Source organism: Oncorhynchus masou, chromosome 6, assembly GCF_036934945.1.
Source record: "Oncorhynchus masou masou isolate Uvic2021 chromosome 6, UVic_Omas_1.1, whole genome shotgun sequence".
Taxonomy (NCBI): Eukaryota; Metazoa; Chordata; class Actinopteri; order Salmoniformes; family Salmonidae; genus Oncorhynchus; species Oncorhynchus masou.
The window spans coordinates 42,554,972-42,567,726 of NC_088217.1; the positions used below are offsets into that span (position 1 = coordinate 42,554,972).

Genomic DNA, 12,755 nt, shown 5'->3' on the forward strand with positions numbered 1-12,755 from the left:
CCATGCAGTTCTTACCTGTGGACACCGGGCAGCGCTGTAGCAGTCTCCAGCTGTGGCAAAGGGAACTCTGTGGCCATCGCGTGTGAAAGCAAACTGCCAGTCTATGGCTGAACGACAAAAGAGAGAAACAATGGCAGAACATATTAGTAAACATGACAGAAGCTTGGTGAAAAATGAATCGGGAACATAGCTCGGTCTGTTTGACTGGTCAGCATAACTACGACAGCTCATATAACATCAAAAGAACAGCCTGCATCTTCCAAAATGAGTACACTTTCACATAACCTGAATCCAGGCTTCCTTTTAGGGGTCACCATAATGGCAATATCAGTATAATTCCATCTACTTATCCCCTAAGGCCCTTTAATTGTGTGCTCCTAAAAGACATCTTGATCCCATTAACCCCACTCTGCTTGGACTTAATGAAATGTCTATGTGAGGATAGAGAGGAGTGGGGAGGAGGCTCTGAATTCCAAGCATGTTGGGGGAGCCAAGCATGGTACTCTGACACTAGCTGGTTAGCATTGACATTCAGGTTAGTGTAATGAAATCTGATGTAGCGTGTGTGTGTGTGTGTGTGTGTGTGTGTGTGTTTCAATAATTGGTAGGCTAGTCTATGTGGCCTTGCTGAATGTGTTCTGCAACTGGTTCTGGCCCACTCACTGATGATGTGCATCTTGCTGAGGTCCAGTCGTACTCTGGTGAAGGTGGAGAGGCCAGCAGCGGTGTAGTCTCTCCTACACTCACAGTCCTCTCTCCTGGTCCCGTTGGCAGGGCACTGTGTGGCGTCTATCAGTCTGAAGAGAAAAAGAGCAACCAAGTTCATATAAAATGTGTCCTCCACACTTTTGACAGTGTTACATGATGATACATGAAGTAATCCACAGCCCCATAGATTGCTTTACCTGAAGCCAAAGACTTCAGAGTAGTTCTCTCCCTCTCCGGTCGTCAAGGTGAGGTACTCCTGCGGTCTGTCAGTCTGCATTCCTGCACAGTAGACCTGAGGAGGAAGAGGAGGTGGAGAAGGAGGAAGGAGTGAGGAACGAGCCCAGAAATTAAAATCAAAACCTCTTCAGGACGACACATGCTATTTCTAAACCTGACCTGGGTTGGCCTGGTTCTCAAATGGACAGCCAGACAGATAGCCAGACAGAGAGCGAGACAGCCAGACAGCCAGACAGAGAGCGAGACAGCCAGACAGCCAGACAGAGAGTGGGACAGCCAGACAGCCAGACAGAGAGCGAGACAGCCAGACAGAGAGCGAGAGAGACAGCCACACAGCCAGACAGAGAGCGAGAGAGACAGCCAGACAGAGAGCGAGAGAGACAGCCAGCCAGCCAGACAGACAGACAGACAGACAGATCACTGGCCAACAGGTTTTTATTGACTGACATTGGCATAGATACTCTCTCTATTCATTTACCATTTCCATTTGCAAAATAAGTTAGTAATCACTATATAAAATGTTATAAAACGTTGCATAGTGCACTTAATAATTAAGATGATACCATGGTCTTACTTTGAGTGCTTTTCCTTGTACGTTGAGAAACTGTTCACCATCAGGCTGGACGCCAGACAGACTCTGGACGTCACTGCAGCTCGTGGGCAGATGGCCTAAGAGAGAGAACAAAGGACATATTTAGGAGAGGTATAGCTATGGTATAGAGGTTTATCACACATATACACTATAACAGGAGTTATGGAGTCTGTGGAGGCTGAGGCTACTGTATGTCTACTCACAGGCAGAGCTGCTGCAGACTTTGCTGGCTTCTGGTTTAGTGTCTGAGGGACAACTGTCACTTCCTTGTCTCTCAGTAGACACACACTGCACTGTCCTCTCCATCACCCCACCTCCACAGCTTACTGAACACTGAGGGGGAGAGAAGAGCAGGTGTAAGGGAGCCTGCCAGGATGAAAAAAGCACTGAACATACTGTAACACTGATAATACATCGAGACTGGAAGCCACTCACAGGTCCCCAGACTCCAACTCTCCACTCGTGTGTTGGAGGACAGGGGCTTTGGCTACACGGCATGTAGCTCTCAGGGGGGGTCCCAGGGCAGTTGGACAAGGACTGATGCCCATACTCATAGTTATCATTCCCAGCATGCACCTCACTGCAGGAGACTAGGCGTCTGTGGTATCCCTGTCCACAGCTGGCCGAGCACTGCCACAGGAGAGAGTAAATTTGATACGATAACGACACTGCAATCAAGCACGATCAGATAGGACAGTAATGTTAGATAACATTATTAAAGTGACATGGTTGCATTTTGAAACAGGCCCATTTATTGACTCTCACCTCTGTCCAGTCCCCTGTGATCCAGATGAACTCACAGACGTGGGTATTACAGCTCTCAGAGTCATCTGGCCTTCTCTGATCCACACAGAACATCTCATGGACCTCCTCCCCTGTCTGGTCCATACACAGCACCGCTCGACGCCGGTGGCCCGACCCACACGACTTACTACACTGGAATGGAAGCGGGAACATCACAAACAACGGGAAAATCAAAGTTAATGTCGTCGAAAACAACCCCAAGATCCTTCCCATAGCCCTTATCTGAGTCTTCAGAGTTGAAAAGACTGAAGGGCTGGGTTTGTTTTCAGCACCAGCAAAAGGCTGGTTCCAAATGTCAAGGTGATTTATGTACAGATTTATTTCATGTTTGTTCGAAGACCTGTACCGACATCAAATATGGATATCAGAACAGGAGATAGGAGGCGGAAAACATTACTGAGCCTGACCACTAACGGTAATACTACAACACTAGGATTTGCACAATTTCAACACGTTCTTTTGACTTTCTGCAAGACTTCTTACAGTATGTGACCTTGCTGATCTGACACAGTCTTGGACAAATATGCTGGAGGAAGAGTGAGAATAGACTAAATACATGATGGCAGTGTGCTATGGACTTAACAGCAGTTGTGATGTGTTTATAGTCCGGACTGACTGAAGCTGAGTGAAGTCTCAGGCCGTCACCCTGGTTCTCTACATCCAGATGTATGTAGTAACTCAAGTGTTGTGACGCTGTGTTATGGTGGTAATCCAAGCTACAAGCTTTTTTGGAAGGGCTTAGAGAGGCCTTGCCTTGCGTCAGAAACACCTCAGCACGTACGAATGCACTCCAGTTGGTCATCATCTACCTTATGTGTCCAACGCTGTCAAACAACTAAAATACCTGGAATTGTTGTTGTGAGCTGAGCAGCCATGGTGTGATTTAGTGGAATGTAGCCTGCCATAGCAGGCTGTTGAGTTTGGGCTAATGTAAAACCATTCTAAACTTGCTATTATAAAAGTATATACTTCAACAGCTCAAAGTAGCCTATACTTACAAATACCTATACTGGACAGAAGGACAGAGTAAATTACACGATATGGTGAGAAAAATAAAGAACAGATTTCCACTAAACCCTTTCCTCAAGCTCTCAGGTTAACTGGCCATATCGGCTGGTCCAGAAACTAGGCCCTACCCATAGCCCACTTAAGCACTAGGCCTAAAAAATGACAGGTTATGGTGGAAATGAACATGTGTCTAGCTGTCTGAGCACATGTTTGAGCTATTGCTTGCTGTAGGCCCCCTACCTATACCATTCTTTTAAATCTGGATGAAGCATATTGAGGTATAGCAGTGGCTAAACAGACTAGAAAGGCACAAGAAATTCCCGCATCTGGAACTTTAGCTGAGGCAACATGACCTAGTCTCGAAAACCCTACCCTAGGCAACAGTGACTGCTTAGGGTCGAGTTTTTGAGACTGAACTTGACCCGCCAAACGTCCCACAGCAGCAGGAGGTGAACTGCCATAATTACCTCCAGCTGTTTGCAGCGTGAGGGGGTGCCGAGCTCTCTCAACTAATTAGGCTACACTCTCCTCTGAGTGCAGTGATTTCATGCTGCTTGTTGGCCTAGATTTAAGGCTTCCTGAACAAAAATACTAACCCCAACCAACATAGCCTGAAAGCAGTGTTTGATAACTTGCCGATCATGGGCCTATCTTACCTAAAGAAAATGAGTTGATGAGATCAGATTGGGTTGAGGTACTAGGTTCAATAAAACATTTCTTGAGAAGTTGAAACACAGTGTGCCTCTGAAGCTCGTATCCAGTATGTTTTCAGCTCTATGGGCCTACTGTATTTGTAAAGGAGTTGAATCGTGCAGGGGGAATATGAGAGAAAGGGAGTCATCTGATTTTTATCACAGGCACTGCTCTCATATGGATGAACTTTTGTGCCTTTAGTGTCAAGCAAACCTTTTGAATTTGAGAACGAAATTCTTATTACAGCAAACAAAAATACTGATATTGAAAGCAAAACATTAACCTAAAAATATTGAGTGTAAAATTAATAATATTGCAAAGGAAATCTTTTTGAAAGGCAAGACAAAGGAATTGTAAATGAACGCAAAAAAAACATTTTCAGTGAAACACTTCCCTCTTTGTCTGCAATTTTGTCTATATTTGTTTAAGTGCCATTTGCTTTCTCTGCCATTTTTTCCATTTGAAATGTTTTGACATATAATTTCATGTAGGTTGGCTTAGAGGGAGGCATAGATGATGTGTATCTATTGGTCAACCTGTTTGGGAGTGAAAGATCAACCTCATTTAAAAAGCATCCCAGCTAAAGTTAGCAGCTTAAAACAATGGCCAGTACAGCTATGTTCGATAGCTACCTAGCTAGCTGGCAATGCTGAGAAGCAAAAGTGTTTTCTGCTAACTAGCGAGCTAGTGTATGAAAAAGCTTGATTGTTTTTTTTATTTATTTCCATTTTGGATAAAAAGGGCTCAGTGGCTACTAGCTAATCACTGGGACTGACTAGCCTAGCTAGATAGCATTAACTTTACATGAATGGGGACATCGGGAAACACACATATTTTGTGTCTTGTAATTTCACATTTAGAAAATGTATTGAAACAATTTGCAAGCTAGCTAACTAGCATAATTAAATAATTTCTATCACAGCCAGCAAGCAAGATATGATGCACTGAAGTTACTCTAGTGGTATGTGGCTGTTCAAGAACAAGAGCACTACTAGGGGACTTCAGTGCTGTATGGCCTTGGGGTTTCAAGAGCTAGGGCACTACTGTCTGAAAGCTTTTAATTAAGAGTACACTGTACAGTGTGCATGTACTATAGACAATTTTGTTTCAGCATTTGTTTATTATTTTGCGGCCTGGCTCTCACACTGGCTGTGTGTGTGTGTGTTTGTGTGTGTGTGTCCATCTGTCTCTCCTGTCTGCCTGCCTGCCTGCCTGCCTGCCTGTCTGCCTGCCTGACTGACTGTCTGTTAGTAGTTCCAGATGTGACTGGATAACAGTGGAGGGCATTTTCTCCATGAAGGAGCTAATCCTCATGAGTTCATCTATACCTGCTGATAATATTTATCCTATATTAGGTACGCCTGCTACTACTTGGATAGATAGTAGGTAGAGGTTGCAAGCATAGGGGTAGATCATGTATATAGTATTTTACTCTATGGTTGCAAGTCATTACAAGTCTTTATTTGGCACTGATTCCACTCATAGGCAGTACCAATTTGGTATGACCTCTAAAAGTAATGTTACATCCTGATAAAAACAGAAATACCTTATTTACATAAGTATCAGACCCTTTGCTATGAGACTCGAAATTGAGCTCATGTGCATCCTGTTTCCATTGATCCTCCTTCTACAACTTGAGATGTTTCTACAACTCCACCTGTGGTAAATTAAATTGATTGGACATGATTTGGAAAGGCACACACATGTCTATACATGTCAGAGCAAAAACCAAGCAGTGAGGTTGAAGGAATTGTCCGTAGAGCTCAGAGACAGGATTGTGTCGAGGCACAGATCTGGGGAAGTGCACCAAAAAATGTCTGTAGCATTGAAGGTCCCCAAGAACACAGCGGCCTCCATCATTCTTAAATGGAAGAAGTTTGAAACAACCAAGACTCTTCCGAGAGCTGGCTGTCTGTTCAAACTGAGCAATCGGGGGAGAAGGGCCTTGGTCAGGGAGATGACCAAGAACCAAGTGGTCACTCTGACAGAGTTCTAGAGTTCCTCTGTGGAGATGGGAGAACAATCCAGAAGGACAGCCATCTCTGCGGCACTCCACCAATCAGACCTTTATGGTAAAAGGCCTATGACAGCCCGCTTGGAGTTTGCCAAAGGGCACCTAAAGGACTCTCAGACCATGAGAAACAAGATTCTCTGGTCTGATTAAACCAAGATTGAACTCTTTGGCCTGAATGCCAAGCGTCATGTCTGTAGGAACCCTGGCACTATCCCTACAGTGAAGCATGGTGGTGGCAGCATCATGCTGTGGGGATGTTTTTCAGAGGCAGGGACTGGGAGACTAGTCAGGATCAAGGGAAAGGTGAACAGACCAAAGTACAGAGAGATCCTTGATGAAAACCTGCTCCAGAGCGGTCAGGACCTCAGACTGGGGTGAAGGGTCACCTTCCAACAGGACAATGACACTGGAGAGACCTTAAAATAGCTGTGCAGCAATGCTTCCCAGAAGTCCCCGACATCTGTACTTCCGAAAGGAGCCGAAGCCACCCGAGATCTCTCGGGAATCATTGGGGATGGGCGACTCGTTCACTCTGGAGCCTACGCAACTGGGCAGAGCTAGATTCTCGCCTAAGGAATGTTTAACGTAGGCTGAGCTCCAACAGTTGTCTGTATTGTGGTGCTGCGGGTCATTACATAGCCACCTTCCCAGTAAAAGACCAGGCTCATCACTAGAAAGGAGTACACTGTTGGGCCAGACTGGGAGTTTTCTAACTCCCGTTACCCGTATTCCTTTTCATGTTATCCTGCTGTGGGGTGACCGGTCTAAATCTCTCCGGGTGCTCATTGACTCTGGGTCTGATGAGAGTTTTATGGACGCTTCTCTGGTATCTAACCTAGGTATCTCCTCACAACTCCCCTCCGTTCCCATGGACACTAGAGCACTGGACGGACCCTCCATTGGCAGAGTCACGCACAGCGTGACTAAATATCATACACTCAAACCATCTGCCTCCAGTGTCTGCATCTGTGTCTCGCCCTGTGTCGTTATAAGGCCAAGGATGAGATAAAGTGTATTTTTACCTGGAGTTTTTCCTTCTTGTAGGCTACTACGTTTACAACTTTAAGTCTTGAAATCTTTGTTGTTTACTTAACCTGTTGAAACTCTAGGGGCGCAATTTCATTTTTGGATGAAAAACGTTCCCGTTTTAAACAAGATATTTTGTCACAAAAAGATGCTCGACTATGCATATAATTGATAGCTTTCGAAAGAAAACACTCTGACGTGTCCAGAACTGCAAAGATATGTTCTGTGCGTGCCCTAGAACGTGAGCTTCAGGCAAAACCAAGATGAGACGGCATCCAGGAAATGAGTAGGATTTTTGAGGCTCTGTTTTCCATTGTCTCCTTATATGGCTGTGAATGCGAGAGGAGTAAGTCTGCCCTTTATGTCGTTTCCCCAAGGTGTCTGCAGCATTGTGACGTATTTGTAGGCATATCATTGGAAGATTGACCATAAGAGACCACATTTACCAGGTGTCCGCCCGGTGTCCTGCGCCGAAATTGGTGCGCAAAAGTCAGCTGCAAGTATTTTTCCATGGAATTTATAGAAGAATGCAGGCTTCCACGAACGATATATCAATGAAGAGATATGTGAAAAAACACCTTGAGGATTGATTCCAAACAACGTTTGCCATGTTTCGGTCGATATTATGGAGTTAATTCGGAAAAAGTTTGACGTTGTAGGTGACTGAATTTTCGGTTCCTTTTGGTAGCCAAATGTGATGTAAAAAACGGAGCGATTTCTCCTACACACAGACGCTTTCAGGAAAAACTGCGCATTTGGTATGTAACTGAGAGTCTCCTCATTGAAAACATCCGAAGCTCTTCAAAGGTAAATGATTTTATTTATTTGGTTATCTGGTTTTTGTGAAAATGTTGTGTGCTAAATGCTACTCAAAATGCTAAGCTAGCTTAGCATACTCTTACACAAATTAGTCAATTGCTATGGTTCAAAAGCATATTTTGAAAATCTGAGATGACAGTGTTGTTAAGAAAAGGCTAAGCTTGAGAGCAGGCACATTATTTTCATTTTATTTGCAATTTTCAGAAATCGTTAATGTTACATTATGCTAATGAGCTTCAGGCTATAACTGTATACAGGTTTTTTTCATAGCCAAACGTGAACAAAACGGAGCGATTTGTCCTACACAAATAATATTTTTTTGAAAAACTGCACATTTGCTATGTAACTGAGTCTCCTCATTGAAAACATCCGAAGCTCTTCAAAGGTAAATGATTTTATTTATTTGGTTATCTGGTTTTTGTGAAAATGTTGCGTGCTAAATGCTACTCAAAATGCTAAGCTAGCTTAGCATACTCTTACACAAATTAGTGAATTGCTATGGTTCAAAAGCATATTTTGAAAATCTGAGATGACAGTGTTGTTAAGAAAAGGCTAAGCTAACCCTAACCCTAACCCATTATTTTCATTTTATTTGCGATTTTCAGAAATCGTTAACGTTGCGTTATGCTAATGAGCCTGAGGCTTTAGTCACGATCCCGGATCCGGGATGGGGAGTTTCAAGAAGTTAACTACTCACTCTGTTTAGTACATGGCGTCACATGTGAATCCTTAAAGAGATGGGTTGGGGTAAGGCTTAAGAGGGTGTGAACGATGCTGAACGGGTGTAGACAAAGAGCTCTCCAGTAGGTGTACCAAAATATTCAAGGGCCATTTTCTCAAAAGTGTGGTTACATGTTCATCAACTTTCAAAGAATAATTACTTTCCCATTGTTCCTCAACTGCTGTGTATGATATACCATTTTCTATCACGGAGTCTCTACTTTTATTCAATGTAAAAAAAATGTTTTTAAAAAATATTGCTACATAATAAGGCAGTGGTCACAAATGAGGATGAACTGTCACTCCAAAAAAGGGTGACCAATAGAGACACATCATCTATGCCTCCCTCTAAACCCCATGTACAGGGAATGAATCTGGCAAAACTTGGCAAAAGCAAAAAAGGAAGAGAAAGCAAATGGCAGGGTAAGTTAACCAAAGATGTTTTAAAAATTGTTAGTTATCATTGAAGTTATCATTGAAAATGTTTAGCTGAATTATTATTATTATTTTTTTTTTGCATAAATTATTTTACAATTCATTTGTTCTTGCCTTTCAAAATGATTTCCTTGATATGTTTATTTTGCTCTCAATAGTTTTGGTTGATGTTTTGTTTTCCAAATCAGTATTTTTGTTTGCAATACCAAGAATGTTGTTCTCCAATTAAAAAGGTTTGCTTGACATTAAAGGCACAAAAGTAATTCGATACACACGAGCCTTTGCGCGCTCTGGAGCTCCCTCAGCCCCCTCCTGCCAGCGAATGTCTCTGGGACGAGCGTGAGGTCCCACTCTGTCTGTCAGCTGCGCTGCACCTCGCTTGAAAGTGCAGTGCGCGAAATATCCACGCGCCAACTGAGTGGACACGCCAACGCGCACGCTGCTTGTTTATTTCGGAGAACATGCAAATGAAGTTATCCGGAGAGACGTCAAGGCTGCACTTACCGATTGCCACTCTCCCTTGCTCCACCGGTACGGAGACGGGCAGTCAGTGACCCGGCAGGTCTGGCTGGATGCCGGACGTGAGGATGGGGGGCATTCAGTTTCCTCCGGGCTGCGCCGGTTTCCAACCTCACAGAAAACTTCCCGCTCTTGTATTCCATTGCCACATGACGCTGAGCACTGAAACAGAACAGGACAGAAGGTAAGATGTATTAAAAACGATTCTCTACACGTCTGATATTTACTTGATTGTGATGTCATTCCTCTCCACCTATTTTTTTTTCAATTATCACCAAGTTATTTGAGTACAAGTTGACTGTAAAAATTAAATCAACGTGTGATAGTTTTGTTATATATGAACTATTATTTTTCGAAATATGAATTGACTATAAAAAGCACAGGAAGCAGAATTTCATTGAATCATGTATTATTGAATGCAATTCAAACAAAACTGATTAGAGGCACTGTTATTTTTATCTCTGCAATTGATATAACCTCAAAGGATCATATATGACAATACAAGTGTAACATCTCTCTCTTTAGTTTTAATTGTGTCTTCTAATCACCTGTCCCAGTGGAACAATTAGTCTAGCCAACTACTTCCTACATTAAAATTATACACTTGTTGAAACCAAATATGCAAATGATGTACTCTTTAACATACAGGTGTAGGATCTTAATTTGATTTTGTAGTGTATTTTGATGTTTAAAAATACTTCTGAAGTTGATAGTTTGATAGCATGATTCTTGTCCTGCTGTAGCAAACTGGCTCAGATTAAGACGCTACATCTGTAGAGTTCCGTTGTTAATTTCGATGTTTATTTACCCTCATTTTAGACCTGTGTGGAATTGAATTCAGGAACCACATACAGGTGGTTGCACTATTCAAGGCTACGCTACACCCACCTTCCTTACCTTCCACAGCAAAGATGTCAGTCACACACACTGGTTTCACTTACCGGGGGTTTAACCTGGGTTAGTTGGCACAAGTCTTTAGGTCTTCAATAAGGTTATGTCCTGGCACGAGACTACACTAACAAGCAAAGCACTTCGGTTACATGTGCCTGTGAAACTAATGTTTTGAAAGACACAGGTAGAAACGTAGTTAAATGGCATAAATGGTTTGTCATTTTGTTTGTTGACTCACACCAGACCCCTCTATTGTTTATATGTAATACAACTTGACTTAGAATTGCATGCTGGCTTCAGGTTGAAGGACACAGCTTATTATTAAGTCTTTGACTGCTGTACCACTACAATTTTAATTCAATATCATTCACTACCATTTTAATTCAATATCATTCACTACAATTTTAATTCAATATCATTCACTACCATTTTAATTCAATATCATTCACTACAATTTGCCTCAATATCAACAGCAATGCTTCTAAGTAAAAGCTAACACATCATAATCATTGCATAACATGATATTGTATTATTCCAAAAGGTATGGGTCTAGAGCTTTGATCCAAACGATCTAACCACCGGATGTTGCGGGCAAGAAAAATGTAAGCTTGAATCAAGGTTGTGTTTGCAGAATTTGAAATAAGTGTCTGAAAAAGCGGGGCAGAGTGTAACCACAGTGAAAACCCTCTGTGAAGAGGGAGAGAGAGGGAGAGAGGAGAGGGAGTGTCCATTAGACAGTCAGATGCAGAGTGTAACCACAGTGAAAACCCTCTGTGAAGAGGGAGAGAGAGGGAGAGAGGAGAGGGAGTGTCCACTAGACAGTCAGATGCAGAGTGTAACCACAGTGAAAACCCTCTGTGAAGAGGGAGAGAGAGGGAGAGAGAGGGAGTGTCCACTAGACAGTCAGATGCAGAGTGTAACCACAGTGAAAACCCTCTGTGAAGAGGGAGAGAGAGGGAGAGAGGAGAGGGAGTGTCCACTAGACAGTCAGATGCAGAGTGTAACCACAGTGAAAACCCTCTGTGAAGAGGGAGAGAGAGGGAGAGAGGAGAGGGAGTGTCCACTAGACAGTCAGATGCAGAGTGTAACCACAGTGAAAACCCTCTGTGAAGAGGGAGAGAGAGGGAGAGAGGAGAGGGAGTGTCCACTAGACAGTCAGATGCAGAGTGTAACCACAGTGAAAACCCTCTGTGAAGAGGGAGAGAGAGGGAGAGAGAGGGAGAGAGGAGAGGGAGTGTCCACTAGACAGTCAGATGCAGAGTGTAACCACAGTGAAAACCCTCTGTGAAGAGGGAGAGAGAGGGAGAGAGGAGAGGGAGTGTCCACTAGACAGTCAGATGCAGAGTGTAACCACAGTGAAAACCCTCTGTGAAGAGGGAGAGAGAGGGAGAGAGGAGAGGGAGTGTCCACTAGACAGTCAGATGCAGAGTGTAACCACAGTGAAAACCCTCTGTGAAGAGGGAGAGAGAGGGAGAGAGAGGGAGAGAGGAGAGGGAGTGTCCACTAGACAGTCAGATGCAGAGTGTAACCACAGTGAAAACCCTCTGTGAAGAGGGAGAGAAAGGGAGAGAGGAGAGGGAGTGTCCACTAGACAGTCAGATGCAGAGTGTAACCACAGTGAAAACCCTCTGTGAAGAGGGAGAGAGAGGGAGAGAGGAGAGGGAGTGTCCACTAGACAGTCAGATGCAGAGTGTAACCACAGTGAAAACCCTCTGTGAAGAGGGAGAGAGAGGGAGAGAGAGGGAGAGAGGAGAGGGAGTGTCCACTAGACAGTCAGATGCAGAGTGTAACCACAGTGAAAACCCTCTGTGAAGAGGGATAGAGAGGGAGAGAGGAGAGGGAGTGTCCACTAGACAGTCAGATGCAGAGTGTAACCACAGTGAAAACCCTCTGTGAAGAGGGAGAGAGAGGAGAGAGAGGGAGAGAGGAGAGGGAGTGTCCACTAGACAGTCAGATGCAGAGTGTAACCACAGTGAAAACCCTCTGTGAAGAGGGAGAGAGAGGGAGAGAGGAGAGGGAGTGTCCACTAGACAGTCAGATGCAGAGTGTAACCACAGTGAAAACCCTCTGTGAAGAGGAAGAGAGAGGGAGAGAGGAGAGGGAGTGTCCACTAGACAGTCAGATGCAGAGTGTAACCACAGTGAAAACCCTCTGTGAAGAGGGAGAGAGAGGGAGAGAGGAGAGGGAGTGTCCACTAGACAGTCAGATGCAGAGTGTAACCACAGTGAAAACCCTCTGTGAAGAGGGAGAGAGGGAGAGAGGAGAGGGAGTGTCCACTAGACAGTCAGA

At 43.9% G+C, this 12,755-nt stretch overlaps 1 protein-coding gene across 1 annotated transcript in view; it reads right to left on the bottom strand.

Moving 5' to 3' along the window:
* The window catches only part of LOC135542079 (A disintegrin and metalloproteinase with thrombospondin motifs 9-like), a 77,628-nt gene that overhangs the window by 11,539 nt on the left and 53,334 nt on the right, over positions 1–12,755 (bottom strand). The window contains exons 30-37 of the mRNA XM_064968721.1: positions 9,561–9,737; positions 2,303–2,473; positions 1,973–2,167; positions 1,741–1,870; positions 1,520–1,614; positions 906–1,000; positions 664–797; positions 16–107 (exon numbers count right to left, since the gene is read on the bottom strand). Coding sequence (XP_064824793.1) covers positions 16–107; positions 664–797; positions 906–1,000; positions 1,520–1,614; positions 1,741–1,870; positions 1,973–2,167; positions 2,303–2,473; positions 9,561–9,737 — 1,089 coding nt within the window. The remainder of the gene's footprint in view (positions 1–15; positions 108–663; positions 798–905; positions 1,001–1,519; positions 1,615–1,740; positions 1,871–1,972; positions 2,168–2,302; positions 2,474–9,560; positions 9,738–12,755) is intronic.